Raw genomic sequence first — 24,299 nt, 5'->3', positions numbered from 1 at the left:
CTGGAGTGGGTGTGTGCCGCCACAGGGGACCCTTCGTATCACACACGTGACAGCCTGAACGTGCCGCATATAAGCCAGAAACTTAGGCAACAACTGGAATGAAGATGACTGTTTATTTATTTGACAAATTAACATTTTGATGTGCACTGATGGGAGAAAAATAAAACAGAGATTTACCGAATTTTCCTGACCATAGGTTGCACCGGATTATAAGGCGCACTGCCGATGAGTGGTCTATTTTCGATCTTTTTTCATTAATAAGGCGCACCGGATTATAGGGCGCATTAAAGGAGTCATATTATTATTATTTCTTCCTTGTGGTCTACATAACATGTAATGGTGGTTCTTTGGTCAAAATTAGGGATGTCCGATAATGGCTTTTTGCCGATATCCGATATTCCGATATTGTCCAACGCTTTAATTACCGATACCGATATCAACCGATATATGCAGTCGTGGAATTAACACATTATTATGCCTAATTTGGACAACCAGGTATGGTGAAGATAAGGTACTTTTTTAAAAAATTAGTAAAATAAGATAAATAAATTAAAAACATTTTCTTGAATAAAAAAGAAAGTAAAACAATATAAAAACAGTTACATAGAAACTAGTAATGAATGAAAATGAGTAAAATTAACTGTTAAAGGTTAGTACTATTAGTGGACCAGCAGCACGCACAATCATGTGTGCTTACGGACTGTATCCCTTGCATTGATATATATTGATATATAATGTAGGAAGCAGAATATTAATAACAGAAAGAAACCACCCTTTTGTGTGAATGAGTGTAAATGGGGGAGGGAGGTTTTTTGGGTTGGTGCACTAATTGTAAGTGTATCTTGTGTTTTTTATGTTGATTTAATAAAAAAACAAAAAAATTTAAAAAAAACAATACCGATAATAAAAAAAACGATACCAATAATTTCCGATATTACATTTTAACGCATATATCTTTAGTCAAAATGTTGCATAGATGATGTTTTACAGATCATCTTCAAGCCGCTTTCTGATTTGGGGGGGTTAGCGGGGGGTGTATATTGTAGCGTCACGTAAGAGTTAGTGCTGCAAGGGGTTCCGGGTATTTGTTCTGTTGTTTATGTTGTGTTACGGTGCGGATGTTCTCCCGAAATGTGTTTGTCATTCTTGTTTGGTGTGGGTTCACAGTGTGGCGCATATTTGTAACAGTGTTAAAGTTGTTTATACGGCCACCCTCAGTGTGACCTGTATGGCTGTTGACCAAGTATGCGTTGCATTCACTTGTGTGTGTGTGTGCAAAGCCGTAGATATTATGTGATTGGGCCAGCACGCAAAGGCAGTGCCTTTAAGGCACGCCCCCAATATTGTTGTCTGGGTGAAATTCAGGGAGAAATTCAGGAGAATGGTTGCCCCGGGAGATTTTCGGGAGGGGCACTGAAATTCGGGAGTTTCTTGGGAAAATTGGGAGGGTTGGCAAGTATGACTGGGAGACGCAACTGCTCTGTACTTCTCCCTACGTCCGTGTACCACTCCGTACAGCGGCGTTTTAAAAAGTCATAAATGTTACTTTTTGAAACCGATACCGATAATTTCCGATATTACATTTTAAAGCATTTATCGGCCGATAAAATCGGCAGTCCGATATTATCGGACATCTCTAGACGTAATCTTTGTAATCCGTGCCAATATAACTGGACATCAGGTACAACAAGAACTGCGCGGTTGACTTGTTAAGTAACCGCAAAAATGCCTTGTTTTGGTTTGACGTCATCGGTCAACCGGAAAAGCAATTCATTTATCCGCGCTAAAAAGAAACAAGCGCCCCCCAGTGTACAGGAGGCACACGGCGTATGACTAAGAGTAGCATTGGAGCAGGGGTCACCAACCTTTTTGAAACCAAGAGCTACTTCTTGGGTACTGATTAATGCGAAGGGCTACCAGTTTGATACACACTTAAATAAATTGCCTGAAATAGCCAATTTGCTCAATTTACCTTTAACTCCATGTTATTATTAATAATTAATGATATTTACACTTAATTGAACGGTTTAAAAGAGGAGAAAACATGAAAAAAATGACAATTAAATTTTGAAACATAGTTTATCTTCAATTTCGACTCTTTAAAACTCAAAATTCAACCGAAAAAAAGAAGACAAAAACTAGCTAATTTGAATCTTTTTGAAAAAATTAAAAAAAATATTTATGGAACATCATTAGTAATTTTTCCTGATTAAGATTAATTTTAGAATTTTGATGACATGTTTTAAATAGGTTAAAATCCAATCTACACTTTGTTAGAATATATAACAAATTGGACCAAGCTATATTTCTAACAAAGACAAATCATTATTTCTTCTAGATTTTCCAGAACAAAATTTTTAAAATACATTCAAAAGACTTTAAAATAAGATTTAAATTTGATTCTACAGATTTTCTAGATTTGCCAGAATTTTTTTTTTGAATTTTAATCATAAGTTTGAAGAAATATTTCACAAATATTCTTCGTCGAAAAAACAGAAGCTAAAATAAAGAATTAAATTGAAATTGATTTATTATTCTTTACAATAAATAAAAAAATTACTTGAACATTGATTTAAATTGTCAGGAAAGAAGAGGAAGGAATTGAAAAGGTAAAAAAGTATGTGTTTAAAAATCCTAAAATCATTTTTAAGGTTGTATTTTTTCTCTAAAATTGTCTTTCTAAAAGTTATAAGAAGCAAAGTAAAAAAATGTATGAATGTATTTAAACAAGTGAAGACCAAGTCTTTAAAATATTTTCTTGGATTTTCAAATTCTATTTGAGTTTTGTCTCTCTTAGATTTAAAAATGTCAGGCAAAGCGAGACCAGCTTGCCAGTAAATAAATACAATTTAAAAAATAGAGGCAGCTCACTGGTAAGTGCTGCTATTTGAGCTATTTTTAGAACAGGCCTGCGGGCTACTCATCTGGTCCTTACGGGCTACCACGTTGGTGACCCTTGCATTAGAGAGTGTACATGGACACTGTGAATATACAAAAAAACTATTTGAGAAATCAGATTAATTTAGTGCATTGAAAGTAGTCATTGATACTTCATCTGCCATCTTATGGAGTTAATAAAAACTACTACATGATTTAGGTGTTATTGTGTTTTCCTATGTTTAGTGCTTAGTTCCTGCACAGTGCTCTTATTTTCTAGTTCCACTTCCGTTTTGGTGTGTTTATGCAGTAACTTTACTCCTGCCTCTGAGCGCTGGCTCCTCGCACCTGTTCTCATTGAGCAATCAAGTCTACTTAGGTTCAGCTGTTGCTGCTGGATAACATTGCATGCTGTTTGTTGGTTTGTGCTCGACAGTGACAATTGTTGGAGGCTTCCATGTAGGGATAGATATCACAGTATGAACATTTCTGATCACGGTTATTTTCACCCAAAATGATCGAGGTTATAATTATTGCGGCATTTTTAAATGCGCTCAACATTTTCAAACAAGTACTTGAATCTTTCAATCAACTTTTTATTAAAAAAAGCAAACGTTCAAAAAGATTTCCTTTTGTAGAAGAAACATAATTGTTGATAAGAACACTGTTTCATGTACCCCAAGTAGAAATTGAATGTGCTTATGAAAGCAACACAAGAGCGTAGTATAATGGCAAAAACTAAATAACATGAATAAAAAATATAACCGTTAAAATTTGTGCAAGATGGCACCTTATGGACATAAGAGATAAACAATCAAAACAAATGTAAGAATTTGGCAAGATGACAGTTTTTGTCCATATAGATCAGTGGTTCTTAATAGAGATGTCCGATAATATCGGTCTGCCGATATTATCGGCCGATAAATGCGTTAAAATGTAATATCGGAAATTATCGGTATCGTTTTTTTTATTATCAGTATCGGTTTTTTTTGTTTTTTTTAAAATTAAATCCACTTAAAAAACACAAGATACACTTATAATTAGTGCACCAACCCAAAAAAAACCCCTCTCCCATTTACACTCATTCACACTCATTCACACAAAAGGGTTGTTTCTTTCTGTTATTAATGATCTGCTTCCTACATTATATATCAATATATATCAATACAGTCTGCAAGGGATACAGTCCGTAAGCACACATGATTGTGCGTGCTGCTGGTCCACTAATAGTACTAACCTTTAACAGTTAATTTTACAAATGTTCATTAATTACTAGTTTCTATGTAACTGTTTTTATATTGTTTTACTCTCTTTTTTATTCAAGAAAATGTTTTTAATTTATTTATCTTATTTTATTTGGTTCATTTTTTTAAAAAGTACCTTATCTTCACCATACCTGGTTGTCCAAATTAGGCATAATAATGTGTTAATTCCACGACTGTATATATCGGTTGATATCGGTATCGGTTGATATCGGTATCGGTAATTAAAGAGTTGGACAATATCGGCAAAAAGCCATTATCGGACATCCCTAGTTCTTAACCTTGTTGGAGGTACCGAACCCCACCAGTTTCATATGCGCATTCACCGAACCCTTCTTTAGTGATAAATAAAATGTTGTTTTTTTTTTCAAATTCACTACAAAGTTATATGTTTTTTTTACTGGTGCACAAAATTAACTGTGCATGAACATCACCTTGTTCAAAGAACAATACCAACACGGTGCATAAACTCACAACAAATTACACACCTGCAAATCAGATGGAACATTATTTGGGGGTATCCATAGTACGCCGATAGGGAGAAGTTTTTATTTACAAGATGAGTCGGACATTTAAACAACAAAAATGTTTCCAAAGTGCTGCACAACAATATTCAAATATTATCCTTAGCGCCACCAATGACTGAATAAAAACAAAAAATAAATAAATATAAAACCAATATAAAAACAATATAAAAATAAATGTGATTAAAAACTATTTTAAAGGGTAAAACCAATTAAAACAGTAAATAGAAATCAACATTTATAAAAAAAAACACAGAGGACAGAGGACCACACAACTCACGTAGTGTTAAAAGCCAAAGAATAAAAGTAGGTCTTAAGACTCCAACTCCCACCCCGTGTCTCGTTCCGGCTGCTGCTAATAAAGGCGACAGGTGATTAGATAACAAGGCCCACCTGGGCCATCTACTCACCTGTCGCTGTCTTCGAGGACGGTCTTTGGACGCCCCGTTCTGCGGCAGGCCCGCTGGCCACGCCCCCCTCCACAAATACTTTTTTATTTTTTATTTATTTATTTTTTGTCCTGTCCAGCTTCTCAGGCAAATCATATAGTTGATGTAGATGCCCATATCGGCTGTTCAGATTTACTTTACAAAAGAGAAGTGTAGGATACTTCTCTTGTTGCCTTATTTGTATTTGACTTTATTAAATGTATTTATATTATCATATGCATACAAATACCTTCTACTTGCACGCTGTCTTCTGCACCTTGGGATCACGACAACTACCGCTACCACGCGTCCAAAGCATAACAGCCACAGCTGCTAATGCCAATGTTTATTTACTTTTGTCGACGACTATAAGAGAGATACTGATACGTTTCATTGTGATCAGGACATTTTGTCCGACCCCCAATCCAAACCGCACCTGGGCATTTTTTTTCCTGAATGTGGTCAACCTCATGTTATCCAGATGATGCCCTTATGTGCAACGTTCAGGAAGCGAGTGATTTTCCGTTTTGTCTCCGAGCGCCAAAAAAGCTCTCGCTTCGTTCTCCTCTTCCTTCAAGGATCACTGCTGTGCTTGTTTTCTCTAGTTTTGACTAAGGTCCAAATGACTCAGCTGTGTTACATAAACCTCCAGAAGGGCCAAAATGTTGAGTCAAAGATGAACATAATCCCTTAAATTTCCTGCCCCAAGTCTCTGTGCCATAGGGTCGCTTTTTTTTGCGGAGCTGTGACTACTTAGTGACACATTTGTTTGTCTTTTCGGAGTAGAGGTATTCTAATAAACCTCCTCTTTTGAAGCCCCTCAGATTACGTTTAGTCTGTTGCTAGAGCTTTTTATACATACATAAAGCCGGGATAAATCTTCCAGTGGAAGTTAACCCAACAATATTTGGACTGACATGTTTCTTTCTAGCCTCACAAAACACATCCATCCATGTATTTCTCTCATCCTTTTTACAGATGACACATTTAGTGATCGCAAGATTCATCTCCAGATTTATAGCACATTGGCACTGGACCCACCCTAGAGGATTATGTAGAAGTTACACTGTACACATTCCTAGTGCACGTTTCTTTAAGTACAAACCCCGTTTCCATATGAGTTGGGAAATTGTGTTAGATGTAAATATAAACGGAATACAATGATTTGCAAACCCTTTTCAAGCCATATTCAATTGAGTGCACTACAAAGACAACATATTTGATGTTCAAACTCATAAACTTTATTTTTTTTTTGCAAATAATAATTAACTTAGAATTTCATGGCTGCAACACGTGCCAAAGTAGTTGGGAAAGGGCATGTTCACCACTGTGTTACATGGCCTTTCCTTTTAACAACACTCAGTAAACGTTTGGGAACTGAGGAGACACATTTCTTAAGCTTCTCAGGTGGAATTCTTTCCCATTCTTGCTTGATGTACAGCTTAAGTTGTTCAACAGTCCGGGGGTCTCCCTTCTGCTATTTTAGGCTTCATAATGCGCCACACATTTTCAATGGGAGACAGGTCTGGACTACAGGCAGGCCAGTCTAGTACCCACACTCTTTTACTATGAAGCCACGCTGTTGTAACACGTGGCTTGGCATTGTCTTGCTGACATAAGCAGGGGCGTCCATGGTAACGTTGCTTGGATGGCAACATATGTTGCTCCAAAACCTGTATGTACCTTTCAGCATTAATGGCGCCTTCCCAGATGTGTAAGTTACCCATGCCTTGGGCACTAATACACCCCCATACCATCACAGATGCTGGCTTTTCAACTTTGCGCCTATAACAACCCGGATGGTTCTTTTCCTCTTTGGCCCGGAGGACACGACGTCCACAGTTTCCAAAAACAATTTGAAATGTGGACTCGTCAGACCAAGGAACACTTTTCCACTTTGTATCAGTCCATCTTAGATGAGCTCAGGCCCGGCGAAGCCGACGGCGTTTCTGGGTGTTGTTGATAAACGGTTTTCGCCTTGCATAGGAGAGTTTTAACTTGCACTTACAGATGTAGCGACCAATTGTAGTTACTGACAGTGGGTTTCTGAAGTGTTCCTGAGCCCATGTGGTGATATCCTTTACACACCGATATCGCTTGTTGATGCAGTACAGCCTGAGGGATGGAAGGTCACGGGCTTAGCTGCTTACGTGCAGTGATTTCTCCAGATTCTCTGAACCCTTTGATGATATTACGGAGCGTAGATGGTGAAATCCCTAAATTCCTTGCAATAGCTGGTTGAGAAAGGTTTTTCTTAAACTGTTCAACAATTTTCTCACGCATTTGTTGACAAAGTGGTGACCCTCGCCCCATCCTTGTTTGTGAATGACTGAGCATTTCATGGAATCTACTTTTATACCCAATCATGGCACCCACCTGTTCCCAATTTGCCTGTTCACCTGTGGGATGTTCCTAATAAGTGTTTGACGAGCATTCCTCAACTTTATCAGTATTTATTGCCACCTTTCCCAACTTCTTTGTCACGTGTTGCTGGCATCAAATTCTAAAGTTAATGATTATTTGCAACAAAAAGATGTTGATCAGTTTGAACATCCAATATGTTGTCTTTGTAGCATATTCAACTGAATATGGGTTGAAAATGATTTGCAAATCATTGTATTCCGTTTATATTTACATCTAACACAATTTCCCAACTCATATGGAAACGGGGTTTGTATCTATGTGCCTTTTCCTTTGTAATGTGAGCTGAATCGAGCATCTAACCATTTCAGTTCGTATCTCTTTCGCAGGTTCGCCTGTGAACGGCGAGGCATCCTCCCCACCCCCCGCCATCAATGACAACCGGCCCCCCGGTGACAACCTGGACACGGTGTTGTTTCAGCTCCGCCAGGTGACCAGGGAGAGGGACGAGCTACGCAAGCGCCTGGCCTTGGCATCGCCTGGCACCACCTTTGACGACTGCAGGTAGAAGGCTTTCTAGTTTCAATAAATATGCATGGAAGCTCTTCTAACGTGCATCTGAAATGCAAAATATTCAATCGTCTACATAGCTTATCAGTACCCCTTTTGAAAAATGTTGGCAATTTCAAGACTTTCTTTTCCGTCCTTGTGTCTTCGCCATTCTGAGTGTTGATTCCTCGCCTCTCCTCCTTGTCTTTAAGGCCAAATTCCAAAGCCAGCCATGACTATGAGCGCTTAAAAAGCCAGTGCATGAGAGCCATGGCAGACCTGCAGTCTCTCCAGAACCAGCACACCAAAACACTGAAAAGGTGTGAAGAGGCTGTCAAAGAGGCTGACTTTTACCAGTAAGTATGCTTCACGCTAAATGAACTACTGTATTTTCCGGACCATAGGGCGCACTGCCGATCAGGTCTATTTTCATACAAAAGGCGCACCGTACTATAGGGTGCATTAAAGGCCTACTGAAATGAATTTCTTTTATTCAAACGGGGATAGCAGATCCATTCTATGTGTCATACTTGATCATTTCGCGATATTGCCATATTTTTGCTGAAAGGATTTAGTAGAGAACATCGACGATAAAGTTCGCAACTTTTGGTCGCTGATTAAAAAAAAGCCTTGCCTGTACCGGAAGTAGCGTGACGTCGCAGGTTGAAAGGCTCCTCACATTTCCCCATTGTTTACACCAGCAGCGAGAGCGATTCGGACCGAGAAAGCGACGATTACCCCATTAATTTGAGCCAGGATGAAAGATTCGTGGATGAGGAACGTGAGAGTGAAGGACTAGAGTGCAGTGCAGGACGCATCTTTTTTCGCTCTGACCGTAACTTAGGTACAAGCTCGCTCATTGGATTCCACACTCTCTCCTTTTTCTCTTGTGGATCACGGATTTGTATTTTAAACCACCTCGGGTACTATATCCTCTTGAAAATGAGAGTTGAGAATGCGAAATGGACATTCACAGTGACTTTTATCTCCACGACAATACATCGGCGAAGCACTTTAGCTACGGAGCTAACGTGATAGCATCGTGCTTAACTGCAGATAGAAACAGACGAAATAAACCCCTGACTGGAAGGATAGACAGAAAATCAACAATACTATTAAACCATGGACATGTAAATACACGGTTAATGCTTTCCAGCCTGGCGAAGCTTAACAATGCTGTTGCTAACGACGCCATTGAAGCTAACTTAGCAACAGGACCTCACAGAGCTATGCTAAAAACATTAGCTATCCACCTATGCCAGCCAGCCCTCATCTGCTCATCAACACCCGTGCTCACCTGCGTTCCAGCGATCGACGGAGCGACAAAAGACTTCACCCGATCATCCATGCGGTCGGCGGCTAGCGTCGGATAGCGCGTCTGCTATCCAAGTCAAAGTCCTCCTGGTTGTGTTGCTGCAGCCAGCCGCTAATACACCGATCCCACCTACAACTTTCTTCTTTGCAGTCTCCATTGTTCATTAAACAAATTGCAAAAAATTCACCAACACAGATGTCCAGAATACTGTGGAATTATGCGATGAAAACAGAGCTTTTTGTATTGGATACAATGGTGTCCGAATACTTCCGTTTCAACGATTGACGTCACGCGCATACTTCATCATACATAGACGTTTTAAACCGGAAGTTTAGCGGGAAATTTAAAATTGCACTTTATAAGTTAACCCGGCCGTGTTGGCATGTGTTGCAATGTTAAGATTTCATCATTGATATATAAACTATCAGACTGCGTGGTCGCTAGTAGTGGCTTTCAGTAGGCCTTTAAAGGAGTCATGTTATTATGATTTTTTTCTAAATGTAAAAGACTTCCTTGTGGTCTACATAACATGTGATGGTGGTTCTTTGGTCAAAATGTTGCATAGATGATGTTTTACAGATCATCTTCAAGTCACTTCAGGATGCGCCGTTTTGTGGGCGGTCTTATTTACGTGGCTCACCTTCGGCGGCGTCTTCTCCCCTTGTCATCTTAGTTGTAGCGGTGTAGCGTGCAAGGACGGGAGTGGAAGAAGTGTCAAAAGATGGCGCTAACTGTTTTAATGACATTCAGACTTTACTTCAATCAATAATGGAGCAGCACCTCCTCATCCGTGGCTCACTAGTGCAACAACAACGCCGGAAATGTGTCCCGTGAAAAACCGTCCAACCGGAACTCTCTAATAACTAAAGTTCCTTGGGTGAATAATGTCAACTCACTACACCGGTATGTTTTAGCGCTTTCATGGCAAGTTTACTGACAGATATAAGTAAGAACTTTACACTACTTTATATTAGAAATGGCGACAGCAGAGGATGAATGTCCCATAACAAGTAGATAGAGAAAAATAAGATGTGGACTACAAAGGCGGAAGCGCGCAAATTTTCCAGTCTTATGCAGATCCCAAATACAGATCAAAAGAGACGATGGGGTAAATCCAAAAAGGGGTGGGGGGTCTCACTGGGATGGTCCCTCCCACAGACGGAGATGGCCCCTGGCACCTGTTTCCTTCGCCAATCGGATGGGCTTAGAACCGGTATCTGCTGGACTGACCTTTCCAGTGGATCTACATGGCCTGGGCATGGAACTATGGAGGGCAAGGCGGTGTCCAGGCAGCAAGCCCCCCCTCTCCGCATGGATGGTGGATCCAAGGGAGCGACGAGTGTCGATACAACTTGGCACCAGCGACCCCGCAGGAGTTGCCGGAATGACGCTACAACATCAAACCGCCTTCAGCTCCTGATTTTCTGTCGGGGTTTACTCCCTCAGCCTTACCCTCACGTGGGTTGACCGCAAGGCAGCGGTGGTTTTGAGATGGGAGATTTCCTTCTCCTAGACGGGCTGCCTTACCAGGTTTACGAGCCCCATCTGCCCGAATGCGGCAGGTAGCACGACTATAATTTGCATAATATTACGTAACAAAACGGCAGATAATGTCTTACCTTATACACACACCATAATAATACTCCTATGTTGAAGCACAGTACAATCCATCAAGCGGTGTGGCTTCATAGTTTACCAAAGTCGTACCAAAACATTTTGATAGATTTTTGAACGCCGTGTGTAATGTTCTATATTTTCAATGGCACATATAACATTTTAGTGTTGTTTACTTGAGTCATATTGCAGTCTACACGTATCTCTTATGTGTGACTGCCATCTACTGGTCCCATTTATCATTTCACCATGTACCGAATAAAATAGCTTCGTACATTAGGCGCACCGTCGAGTTTTGAGAAAATGAAAGGATTTTAAGTGCGCCTTATAGTCAGAAAATGATTGTACTAGCTCACCACCAATGAACATCTATTTAGACTTGTGTCGTGCCCCCAAGTCCAATGTGGACGCTCCTACCTTCCGTCTGTCACACGTCACCTGAAAAATGCGTGCAAAAATCCCTCCTCGCTCACCTCCTTTGGACGTTTGCTCTCCCCAGCATGCTGCACAGCCGTGTCCTGGGCGAGCAGACGCAGCTGAAAGAGGAGATGGAGACGCTGAGGCGGGACAACACTCAACTGGTGCGAGAGCACAACCACCTGAAACAGAACTGCGAGGAGCTCAAGCGGCTCCATGGTCAAGATCAGCAGGAACTGTCAGACCTGCGACTGCAACAGCAGCAGGTAAAGTCCACTAAAGGTGTATATACTGTGTGCAGAAACCCAAAACCAGTGAAGTTGGCACATTGTGGAAATGGTAAATGCGAACCGAATACAATGATTGGCAAATCCTTTTCAACTTATATTCAATTGAATGGACTGCGAAGACAACATATTTCATGTTCCAACTGAGAAACTACATTTTTTTTTAGCAAACAATCATTAACTTAGAGTTTAATGGCAGCAACACATTGCAAAAAAGGGGCATTTTTACCACTGTGTTACATGGCCTTTCCTTTTAACAACACTCAGTAAACGTTTAGGAACTGAGAAGCGTTTCAGGTGGAATTATTTCCCATTCTTGCTTGATGTTCAGCTTAAGTTGTTCAACAGTCCGGGGTCTCCGTTCTGGTTTTTTAGGCTTCATAATGCGCCACACATTTTCAATGGGAGACAGGTCTGGACTACAGGCAGGCCAGTCTAGTACCCACACTCTTTTACTACGAAGCCACGCTGTTGTAACACGTGCAGAATGTGGCTTGGCATTGTCTTGCTGAAATAAGCAGGGGCGTCCATGAAAAAGACGTTGCTTGGATGCCAACATATGTTGCTCCAAAACCTGTATGTACCTTTCAGCATTAATGGAGCCTTCACAGATGTGTAAGTTACCCATGCCTTGGGCACTAATACACCCCCATACCATCACAGATGCTGGCTTTTGAACTTTGTGCCTATAACAGTCCGGATGGTTCTTTTCCTCTTTGGTCCGGAGGACATGACATCCACAGTTTCCAAATATAATTTGAAATGTGGACTCGTCAGACCACAGAACACTTTTCCACTTTGCATCAGTCTATGTTAGATGTGCTCGGGCCCAGCGAAGCCAGCGGCGTTTCTGGGTGTTGTTGATAAATGGCTTTCGCTTTGCATAGTAGAGTTTTAACTTCCTCTTACAGATGTAGTGACGAATTGTAGTTACTGACAGTGGTTTTCTGAAGTGTTCCTGAGCCCATGTGGTGATATCCTTTACACACTGATGTCTGTTTTTGATGCGGTACCGCTTGAGGGATCGAAGGTTCATAATATCATCGCTTACGTGCAGTGATTTCTCCAGATTCTCTGAACCTTTTGATGATATTACGGACCGTAGATGGTGAAATCCCTAAATTCCTTGCAATAGCTGGTTGAGAAATGTTGTCCTTAAACAATTTGTTGACAAAGTGGTGACCCTCACCCCGTCCTTGTTTGTGAATGACTGAGCATTTCATGGAAGCGGCTTTTATACCCAATCATGGCGCCCACCTGTTCCCAATTAGCCTGTTCACCGGTGGGATGTTCCAAATAAGTGTTTGATGAGCATTCCTCAACTTGCTCAGTCTTTTTTGCCACTTGTGCCAGCTTTTTTGAAACATGTTGCAGGCATCAAATTTCCAAATTAGCTAATATTTGCAATATATAACAAAGTTTTCCAGTTCGAACGTTAAATATCTTGTCTTTGCAGTCTATTCAGTTGAATATAAGTTGAAAAGAATTTGCAAATCAAATGTTTTTATTTACCATTTACACAACGTGCCAACTTCATTGGTTTTGGGGTTTGTATATACTTGAAGATGTGAAGTATGCTGGGCAGCAAAGGATGCTCTGACCCATATAGCGTTACGGTGAGGGTGCACACAGAGCATTTCTGTGGAAAAGGGCAAGCTTTGGCTTCGGCTCGGCCAAAGGCTACGCTGACCTAAAGCACGTCGCGACAAGATCAGGATATGTGCTGCGTGGACAAGGTTAATACAGCCCGCCGGGCACTGCAGCTCTCACAGGGTTCCAGCAGGTGATATCAGCAAGATCTACAGTAATGAGACACACACACCGAATGAATAATGCCAACTCAAGGACACACGCTGCTGGTAGTTGTGTAAGCTGGCCATTTTGTTTTATTGTCGCTCGCTGCAATGCTTAAGGTGCACTCCCGAGCTCGCGAACAAGGCATCCGTGAGAGTGGTGCTAGATTTATTAACACTGTGAACAAAGAAAATACATCAATGCTTGCACTTTGACGCCACCTGCTGCTAAGTCTAAGCACAGCACACGTGGACTATTTGACTCCAGTACAGCTTCATTGACTCAGAGATCAAGCAAAGGGCTGTTCCTTTCATACAGGTCCCAACAGATAATTAGCTGCATGCTAGGGATGGGCCATATGGCCTAAAGTCTATTCATATTTATAGCAGAAATATGTTTTTTTGTAAATAACAGAACCACTTCAAAACGGGTTACAAATAGAGATGTCCGATAATATCCACATAAAAAACACAAGATACACTTACAATTAGTGCACCAACCCAAAAAACCTCCCTCCCCCATTTACACTCATTCACACAAAAGGGTTGTTTCTCTCTGTTATTAATATTCTGGTTCCTACATTATATATCAATATATATCAATACAGTCTGCAAGGAATACAGTCCGTAAGCACACATGATTGTGCGTGCTGCTGGTCCACTCATAGTACTAACCTTTAACAGTTAATTGTACTCATTTTCATTCATTACTAGTTTCTATGTAACTGTTTTTATATTGTTTTACTTTCTTTTTTTATTCAAGAAAATGTTTTTCATTTATTTATCTTGTTTTATGAATTTTTTTAAAAAGGACCTTATCTTCACCATACCTGGTTGTCCAAATTAGGCATAATAATGTGTTAATTCCACAACTGTATATATCGGTATCGGTTGGTATCGGTAATTAAGAGTTGGACAATATCGGATATCGCCAAAAAGCCATTATCGGACATCCCTAGTGACAAAGGCTACTAATTTGGCCGCTGACATGTACAGTATCTTACTGCGTCATTTTCAGTTTTATTATTTTCTCAAAACTATTATTCAATTTGCTAATTTACTGTTAATAGCTTATGTTGTAAAATGTGGATACTTTACAAAGTGAGTACATCACTGAAAATTAAGGCTTTTTAGTAATGTTTTAAATATTTTATACATTTTATTTGCTTTTATCAGCTATTTTATTTGAGCTTTTATTTTATTTATTTATTTATTGGTTGATCTTTTTAATGTATTTACCCAACTTGTACAGCACTTTTCTTTTAATGGTGCCTTGATCTAGAAAATTAGGGTTGCTCAATATAGACTATAGCCAATTTAAAATTATATAAACTCTGATACGCTGCAAAAAGTCAGTGTTCAAAAACAAGAAAAAAATAAATAAAAAATAAGGGGTATTTTATTTGAACGAAGCAAAATTATCTGCCAATAGAACAAGAAAATTTGGCTTGTCAAGACTTTCCAAAACAAGTAAAATTAGCTAACCTCAATGAACCCAAAAATACCTTTTAAAATAAGTATATTCTCACTAATAACAACTGTACTACTATATGAGTATGTATGTTCTATTGTTTTTTTGAAAATAAAACGGCAAAGTCCATTTGGCTGTCATCTGTTTTAATTATTAGACACAATTGTGTCAAAGTCATGATTTTTTTTTTTCATGCTTGAAATAACAAATTATTACTTTAAAAAAGTAGTTTTATACTTGTGAGTGTTAATGACGCAGCTTTGCAACAGTTGATATTTTAGTTTCAAGCATGTTTTACTCAATATAGGTCATCAAATCTCAACAACAAGCTGTAATATCTTACTGAGATCATTTAGGACCAAAAACCTTAAAACAAGTAAAACACTCTAACATAAAATCTGCTTAGTGAGAAGACTTATCTTATCAGACAGAAAATAAGAAAATATCACCCTTGTTTGAGATATTTAATCTTACTTAGATTTCAATTCCTGCAGTGTAGTGCTTTGAATATTATCGTCATATCGGGATAATGTACGTTGATGACTTATTCTGGCTGCGTCCTGCAAATCTGACAGCGACAAGCATACTGTATCATTTATATAACCTCTGTGGTATCAATATGTTACTGTTCTACTTGGTATTGTAACTGTCAATACAACTTGTTTACATTCAAGAGCTCCAGTTTACGATTAGCAGTTAGCATATCCTTCCATACAGTGTGCAGTGTAGCATGTTTAGCTATTCCCGTCCTCCTGTGATGATATTTGTAAGAAACGCAGTTTATTTGCCGCCTTGGAGGGGAGGATTAGTGATTTAGAAGTGGCTTTGCACCATGAAGGGATATTAGCCGCTAGCGCTTCACATTTTCTACATTTTGTCACGTTAAAGCCTTTTTCCAAAATGGAATAGATTCATTTTTGTCTTGAAAATTCTACAAATAATACCCCATAATGACAAGTTAAAAAAGTTTTTTTTTTAGAATTTTTTGCAAATGTATTAAAAATAAAAAAACACATTTACATAAGTATTCACAGCCTTTGCCATGAAGCTCAAAAATGAGCTCAGAGGCATCTTGTTTTAACTGATTGTCCTTGAGATGTTCCTACAGCATAATTGGAATCCGCCTGTAGTAGACAGAATAAAATAGCATTTTTATTGTTATTGCCAGCAAGAACAACACAATTGTGAAATACTGATGGCGTAAGCTGCCATGCAAGGTGCTAACCAAGACCAATTAGGAGCAGTTAGGGGTTCTGTGTTTTGCTCAAGGACACTTCAGCATGAAGTCTAAGGAACTGTCTGCAGACCTCTGAGACAGGATTGTCACGTGGCACAAATCTGGGTTACAGAACAATATCCGCTGCCTTGAAAGTTCCAATGATCATCATCCATAAATGGAGGAAGTTTGGAACCACCAGGACTCTTCTGCTGGCCGGCAGTCTAAACTGAGCGATCTAGGGAGTAGGGTCCTAGTCAGGCAGGTGACCAAGAACCCGATGGAGAGGGGAGAACTTACAGAAGGACAAACATTTCTGCAGCAATCCACCAATCAGACCTGTATGGTAGAGTTGCCAGACAGAAGCCATTCCTTCTTTAAAATTTGCCAAAATGCACCTGAGAGACTCTCACACCATGAAAAACAGAACCATTTGGTCTGATAAGACAAATATTGAGCTGTTTGGAGGAAACCAGGCCAATACCATCCCTACAGTGAAGCATGGTGGTGGCAGCATTATACTGTGGAGATGTTTTTTGGTGGCAGGAACTGGGAGACTTGTCAGAATAGAGGGAAAGATGAATGCAGTAATGTACAGAGACGATCCTGGATGAAAACCGGAATGCTCTTGAACCGGACTGGGGCTATGGTTCATCTTTCAGCAGGACAACGACCCTAAGCATACAGCAGAGATATCAAAGAAATGGCCTCAGGATAACTCTGTAAATATCAGTGAGTGGCCCAGACTTTAATCAGATTGAACATCTCTTCAGAGATCTTAAAAAAAGGCTGTGAACCGACACTTCCCATCCAACGTGATGGGAAGTGCTAAGAGGAATGGGTGAAACTGCCCAAAGATAGGTGTGCCAAGCTTGTGGAGTTGTATTCTAAATAGGGATGATGTTTGATAAGAAATTATCGAGTTTGAGCCCATTATCGAATCCTCTTATCGAACCGATTCCTTATCGATTCTCTTATCGAATCCAGATAGGTTGTTGTAAATGAAAAAAAACACATTTGGTTTAACAAAAGCTCACTTTTATTTTATAAGAAAAAAATAAAATAAATAAATAAATGTTGACTGTTACCCCCCTAAAAAATTAAATAAACAAATATTGACTGTTGTTACCCAAAGTATATTAAGTGGGATTTTTCAGAAAAACAAATATATACAGTAACACAAAAACAACCTGTCTCTGTGATCACTATAGGTGAATAGCCATGCCTTGAGGCGTTTTTTCCGGTCCATTATTTTTGCTGCTTGTGTGACATCACAAGAAACGACGTAGCTCAGTCGCTACGTCATTTCCTGTGATGTCCCACAGGGCATTTCTTGTGGGACGGGATTCGTTCCTAGGGATTCGAATAAAGAACCAACTCTTTTTCTTTACTATAGTGGCCTCGATAACGGGAACCGGTTCTCAAAAAGGGATTCGAGTCCATGGAATCGGTTCTTTTCTTATCAAACGGTTCTTTTCTTATCGAATGGTTCTTTTCTTATCGAACAACCGGGAGAACCGGTTTCGAACATCATCCCTAATTCTAAAAGACTAGAGGCTGTAATTGCTGCCAAAGACATTATGGGGTATTGTCTGTAGAAGTTTGAGGACAAAAAATATTTTTTTCATTTTGGAGTAAGGCTTTGAATATCTACCGGATGCACTGTAGCGTCTTGCTAGCCGCTAGTATCCCCTGATGGAGCCAGCAACCCCGAGAGTGACAATCGGTAGTAAATGGATGGATGGATGGAGCAAAGCCACTTCTAAGTCATGCTACACTACACACTATAGAAGGATATGCTAACTGCTAACCGTAAACTTGAATGTAAACAAAGTGTATTGACAGTTACAATACCAAGTAGAACTGTAACATGTTGATACCACAGAGGTTATATTAATTATGTGTTCTTATTAATATACTTTTTCAAATGTTCTTGTAATCAGACCATATTTTCGGTATATTGGATGGAATTTTTTACCTGACGGGACCCTTCTGAAGAACACTGCAGGTGACAGTCGAAATATACTGAAAATATGGTCTGATTGCAAGACCATTTGAAAAAGTAGATGTTACATATTGTTAATCTCTTGTGCCAGTAAAAAAATTACAATAAAATGTGATTTTAAACTCTTTATTTACACCAATTACATATAGTACTGATAAATACCAATAAGGAATATCGATAAGGGTATCGTATCCATAAAATCTTAACGATATCAGTGTTTCCCATAAACTGCCAAGATACCTGTGGCGGTGGGGGCGTGGCTATGGGCGTGGTCACATGACATCATCGAGTAATTTGCATAATTTACTACAATGATTTGATTTTCTCTAAAAAGGCTCAAAAAATGTATACTTACTAATTAATAATAACAGTTTTGTTTTAAACGTCCGTCCATCCATCCATCCATCCATCCATTTTACAATATAATTACAACACTTTATGTACATATTTATATACAGATTTGAACAATAAGTTATTCACTGAAATATATTTATTAATTGTGGTTCTTACAAAAAATATATCTTATAAAATATAAAAGCTAAACTGTCTCAAAGCTCTGCCCTTTTAATTAGTGCATACTAAATAATTTAACTTTAGCCTACTACTACAACCATATTATTTACCAGCAACATAAAGTGAAACAGAGGCAGAGGTGTCCTGCCACAGTCAGTAAGAAATAAACAGAAAACAGTAGTGGTGGTAGATAGACACAGAGCTTCATCAAACATCTGATCCACTGAACAAAGAGCTCCAAAAATCTTGAACTTTAGACTGCCATCAGTTTTACTCCCTACACTTAACCATGTGTTTCCTACTGCCTGCAGACTTTGCACCCTTTGCTATATACACATGTTGTGTTTCTAATATAAATACATTTAATAATAATAAGGCAACAAGAGAAGTATCCTACACTTCTCTTTTGTAAAGTAAATCTGAACAGCCGATATGGGCATCTACATCAACTATATGATTTGCCTGAGAAGCTGGAGAGGACAAAAAAAAAAAATATATATATATATATTTTTTTTTAATTTAAATTTTTTTTTATTTTATTTATTTTTTTAAATTTCTGGCGGACGTAATTATTTCGTGGCGGGCCGCCACAAATAAATGAATGTGTGGGGAAACCCTGGATATACATCCCTACCTGAGACTATTGACTGGGTCTCTTTGAGACCGACAGACCAGTGAACGGTTTAAAAATTTAGTTTTAAATTGGTAAGATTTTTTTTTTTTCTAACAGTGGCCCTGCAAAAAAAGCGTTATTTGAGCCATACTGTAACAAGAGGTCTGGCAATTATCTTGCCTTTCACACAGAACACGGTACATTAAGCAGGCGCAAGGTTCCTCTATTAATAAGCTTCAAGTTGTAAAATTGCTAGGTCAACTTTGTTTCGCATCACTCTCGTTCATACAGAACAGAGACGAAAAAAAAGAAGATTTATTGTTAATAAAAAAAAAATGTTTTAGTCATTCTGGCAGCTATTCACATGTGCCTTTTACACATGATAGCAGGATAAAGTGTGCCTGGTGGCATTTACAGAACAGCGATAAAAGGCATAAAAAGTGATGCTTATGTGTAGCAAAAAAAAAAGGCTGTAAAATGCTTTTACAGGCAATGATAAAGGAGCCACAGACTAAGTCACATCACATGACTGTTTTGTTTGTCGCACACGGCAGGTCATGCGAGAAAAGGGCTCCTCGGAGGTGCTGAACAAACTGTACGACACGGCCATGGACAAGCTGGAGGGCGTCAAGAAGGAGTACGACGCCCTCAGCCAGCGCCACAGCGAGAAGGTGGCCACCCACAACACCGACCTGAGTCGCCTGGAGCAGGCCGAGGAGGAGAACCGGCGGCTTCAGAAGCAGATGGACGCGTTGCTCCTACAGCGGGAATCGGCTATGCACTACCAGCAGCAGTACTCCACTTCCATTAGGAGGTGAGAGCGCCGTCGTCTGTTTACACACGTCACATAATGATGAAAAAAGCTAAGCTCTTATGTTCAAGGCCATCCTTCCCAAACACCATCTGATGAGCCGACTGTTGGGCTTTTTGACAGGGAAGCCTGCCAAGCCAAAGTGTCCTTGCACTTTGTGATTATGCTCAACACAAAGCTCTGTTAATATGAGCTGAAACTATGGAAAATCAATGTAGGGTCCTTCTGTCGTGCTCATTTTTCTAAAAATGACCTCAATCGCGCCCTCCCAGGTTCGATTCCGTGCAGCAGGAGCTGAACAAGTCCTCGGCCCAAAACAAGGAGCTCCAGCGCGAGATGGAGCGGCTGCAGTCGGAAGTGACGCGCTACAAGAACCTGCAGCTAAAGGCCTCCAAGGACTGCGACAAGTACAAGGAGGAGAGGGACTCCGTGTTCAACGAGTACCGCCTCATCATGAGCGAGCGCGACCAGGTGATCAAGGAGCTGGACAAGCTGCAGACGGAGCTGGAGGCGGCCGAGGCCCGGCTGAAGAACACCTCTTCGGAGAGGGTGGTGGCCAGCGAGGAGTTGGAGGCGCTCAGACAGGTATTGAAACTGGACGCGTGCACGCTTTTAGTGTGCGTTTGCATTGAACGCTTTGTTTACATTCAACAATATATTTAGGTTCAGCTGTCCGCACTGACAAAACTTGTGAAGATAAACAAAACACCAGGAGGTTGTTCATCCTTTGATTTGTTCAGATTTATAATTAATTGTCACTCATAAGAAGTAAGGTAAATATAATGATCATATTTTCCGAACCATAGGGCACATAGGTTATATTATAAATTTTTTTTCTAAATGTAAAACACTTCCTTGTGGTCTACATAACATGTGATGGTGGTTCTTTGGTCAAAATGTTGCATACCGTATTTTTCGGACTATAAGTCGCAGTTTTTTTCATAGTTTGGCCAGGGGTGCGACTTATACTCAGGAGTAGGGATGATGTTTGATAAGAAATTATCGAGTTCGAGCCCATTATCGAATCCTCTTATCAAACCGATTCCTTATCGGTTTTCTTATCGAATCCAGATAGGTTGTTGTATATGGAAAAAAACACAATATTTGGTTTAACAAAAGCTCACTTAGATTTTATAAGAAAAAATAATAATAAAATAAATAAATATTGACTGTTACCCCCCTAAAAAAAAATATATATATATATATATATTGACTGTTGTTACCCAAAGTATATTAAGTGGGATTTTTCAGAAAAACAAATATATACAGTAACACAAAAACAACCTGTCTCTGTGATCACTATAGGTGAATAGCCATGCCTTGAGGCGTTTTTTTCCAGTCCATTATTTTTGCCGCTTGTGTGACATCACAGGAAATGACGTGGCTCAGTCTAATGACTGAGCTACGTCATTTCCTGTGATGTCCCACAGGGCATTTCTTGTGGGACGGGATTCGTTCCCAGGGATTCGAATAAAGAACCAACTCTTTTTTTTTTTTTACTATAGTGGCCTCGATAACGGGAACCGGTTCTCAAAAAGGGATTCGAGTCCATGGAATCGGTTCTTTTCTTATCGAACAACCGGGAGAACCGGTTTCGAGCATCATCCCTACTCAGGAGCGACTTATGTGTGAAATTATTAACACATTACCGTAAAATATCAAATAACATTATTTAGTTCATTCACGTAAGAGACTAGACGTATAAGATTTCATGGGATTTAGCGATTAGGAGTGACAGATTGTTTGGTAAACATATAGCATGTTCTATATGTTATAGTTATTTGAATGACTCTTACCATAATATGTTACATTAACATACCAGGCACCTTCTCAGTTGGTTATTTATGCCTCATATAACGTACACTTATTCAGCCTGTTGTTCACTATTCTTTATTTGTTTTAAATTGCCTTTCAAATGTCTATTCTTGGTGTTGGCTTTTATCAAATAAATTGCCCCCAAAAATGTGACTTATACTCCAGTGCGACTTATATATGTTTTTTTCCTTCTTTATTATGCATTTTCGGCCGGTGCGATTTATACTCCGGAGCGATTTATACTCCGAAAAATACGGTAGATGATGTTTTACAGATCATCTTCAAGCCGCTTTCTGACAGTCGCTTCAGGATGCGCCGTTTTGTGGGCGGTCTTATTTACGTGGCTCACCTTCGACGGCGTCTTCTCCCTGTCATCTTTGTTGTAGCGGTGTAGCGTGCAAGGACGGGAGGGGAAGAAGTGTCAAAAGATGGAGCTAACTGTTTTAATGACATTCAGACTTTACTTCAATCAATAACGAAGCAGCATCTCCTCATCGGGAAACAACACCGGAAATGTGTCCCGTGAAAAACTGTCCAACCAGAACTCTGTAATAACTAAAGTTCCTTGGGTGAATTATGTAAACTCACTACACCGGTATGTTTTAGCGCTTTCATAGTGAGTTTACTGACGGATATAAGTAAGAACTTTACGCTACTTTATATTAGAAATGGCAACAGCGGAGGATGAATGGCCCATAACAAGAAGATAGAGAAAAAGAAGAAGCTTATCGACTACAAAGGCGGAGGCGTGCTAAGTTTCAGGACTTATGCAGATCCTAAATACAGATCAGCAAATACCAGTAGGTAGGAAAAGTTGCTTTTGTATAATATTGGGAAACAAAACGCCAGATAATGTCTTATCTTATACACACACCATAATAATACTCCTATGTTGAAGCACAGTACAATCCATCAAGCGGTGCAGCTTCATAGCTTACCAAAGTCCTACTAAAACATTTTGATAGATTTTTGAGCGCCGTGTGTAATGTTCTATATTTTCAACGGAATATATAAAATGTTGGTGTTGTTTACTTGAGTCATATTGCAGTCCACACGTATTTCTTACGTTTGACTGCCATCATATTGCAGTCTACGTGTATCTCTTATGTGTGACTGCCATCTACTGGTCACACTTATCATTTCACCATGTATCAAATAAAATAGCTTTGAGGTCGGTAAGCACAACCAAAATTATTCCGTACATTATGCGCACCAGGTTATAAGGCGCACTGTTGAGTTTTGAGAAAATGAAAGGATTTTAAGTGCGCCTTATATTCCGAAAAATACGGTAACCATTCCAGTTGTCTTTATAAAACCTAAATTAAGTTAAATTTAAAGTACCAATGATTGTCACACACACACGAGGTGTGGCGGAATTATTCTCTGCATTTGACCCATCACCATTGATCACCCCCTGGGAGGTGAGGGGAGCAGTGAGCAGCAGCGGTGGCCGCGCCCGGGAATAATTTTTGGTGATTTAACCCCCAATTCCAACCCTTGATGCTGAGTGTCAAGCAGGGAGGTAATGGGTCCCATTTTTATAGTCTTTGGTATGACTCGGCCGGGGTTTGAAGTCACAACAAATGCAGTACAGATCATGTTTTATGCAACATTTCAGCATAGACTTGTCAATTGACTTTTAAGTACAAAAACAAGTTACACTTATGTTTATTTTGAACATGGAAACAAGATTATACAATATTGCTGCACATATTTACATTGTCACACAAAGTTTAACATGTCCGAAAAGGAGTACAAGAAGCAGAACGTTTCTATCTATCCATCCATCTCATAATGATGAATAAATTCACATAAATAAAAAGTTATCAAGGAGTTATAATCTAAATGAACATATGCATATATACCTGGGGCCGTACTTATCAAGCTTCTTAGAGTGCCATTTTACACTTAAGTCCTGAGAATTTGCGAAATTTAGTCCTACTCTCAAACTTAAGAATAAAAGCTTTTTATCAACGTTCTTAAGTCTAAGAATCACTCCTACTCTCCACGATATTTAAGAGACCTTCAGAGGTGTCTTAAGTGGTTAGGAGTTGCCAGCAGGGGATGGCACTGAGGCGAGAGGGACGTGCGCGAACGTTCAGGGAACGGAACAATGTTTTTGTTTTTTTTGATGACGAGCAGCTGATCAAACGGTATCGTTTAGACAGAGCGGATATTATTTTTGTCACAGATTTAATACTTTTCGATTCCTTGTTGATTTCTGCATGTGGCTGCAGTGGGCTAGTATATATAGAGCCACCCACACCAGTTTCAAATTAGTTGCCTAATTAATGAATTGGAAAGAAAATGTTATGACAGTAGCGTATGTGTGTGGCCGTGAGGTGAGTGACGTCAGTGAGTGTGTGGGCGATAGAAGAGAGGGAGCGGTAGCGTGAGTGCCGGCGGGGACTAGTTTGTTTTGTATTAT

General features: G+C 39.5%; 1 protein-coding gene across 1 annotated transcript in view; it reads left to right on the top strand.

Moving 5' to 3' along the window:
* The window catches only part of LOC133657087 (disks large homolog 5-like), a 189,846-nt gene that overhangs the window by 76,354 nt on the left and 89,193 nt on the right, over nucleotides 1–24,299 (top strand). Inside the window, exons 3-7 of the mRNA XM_062058008.1 lie at nucleotides 7,842–8,016; nucleotides 8,214–8,357; nucleotides 11,430–11,613; nucleotides 19,800–20,059; nucleotides 20,329–20,641. Of these exons, the coding sequence (XP_061913992.1) occupies nucleotides 7,842–8,016; nucleotides 8,214–8,357; nucleotides 11,430–11,613; nucleotides 19,800–20,059; nucleotides 20,329–20,641 (1,076 nt within the window). The remainder of the gene's footprint in view (nucleotides 1–7,841; nucleotides 8,017–8,213; nucleotides 8,358–11,429; nucleotides 11,614–19,799; nucleotides 20,060–20,328; nucleotides 20,642–24,299) is intronic.

Source organism: Entelurus aequoreus, linkage group LG09, assembly GCF_033978785.1.
Source record: "Entelurus aequoreus isolate RoL-2023_Sb linkage group LG09, RoL_Eaeq_v1.1, whole genome shotgun sequence".
Classification (NCBI taxonomy): Eukaryota; Metazoa; Chordata; class Actinopteri; order Syngnathiformes; family Syngnathidae; genus Entelurus; species Entelurus aequoreus.
The sequence above is the reverse complement of the archived record's forward strand: the minus strand, read 5'-3'. Positions and strand labels throughout refer to the sequence as shown.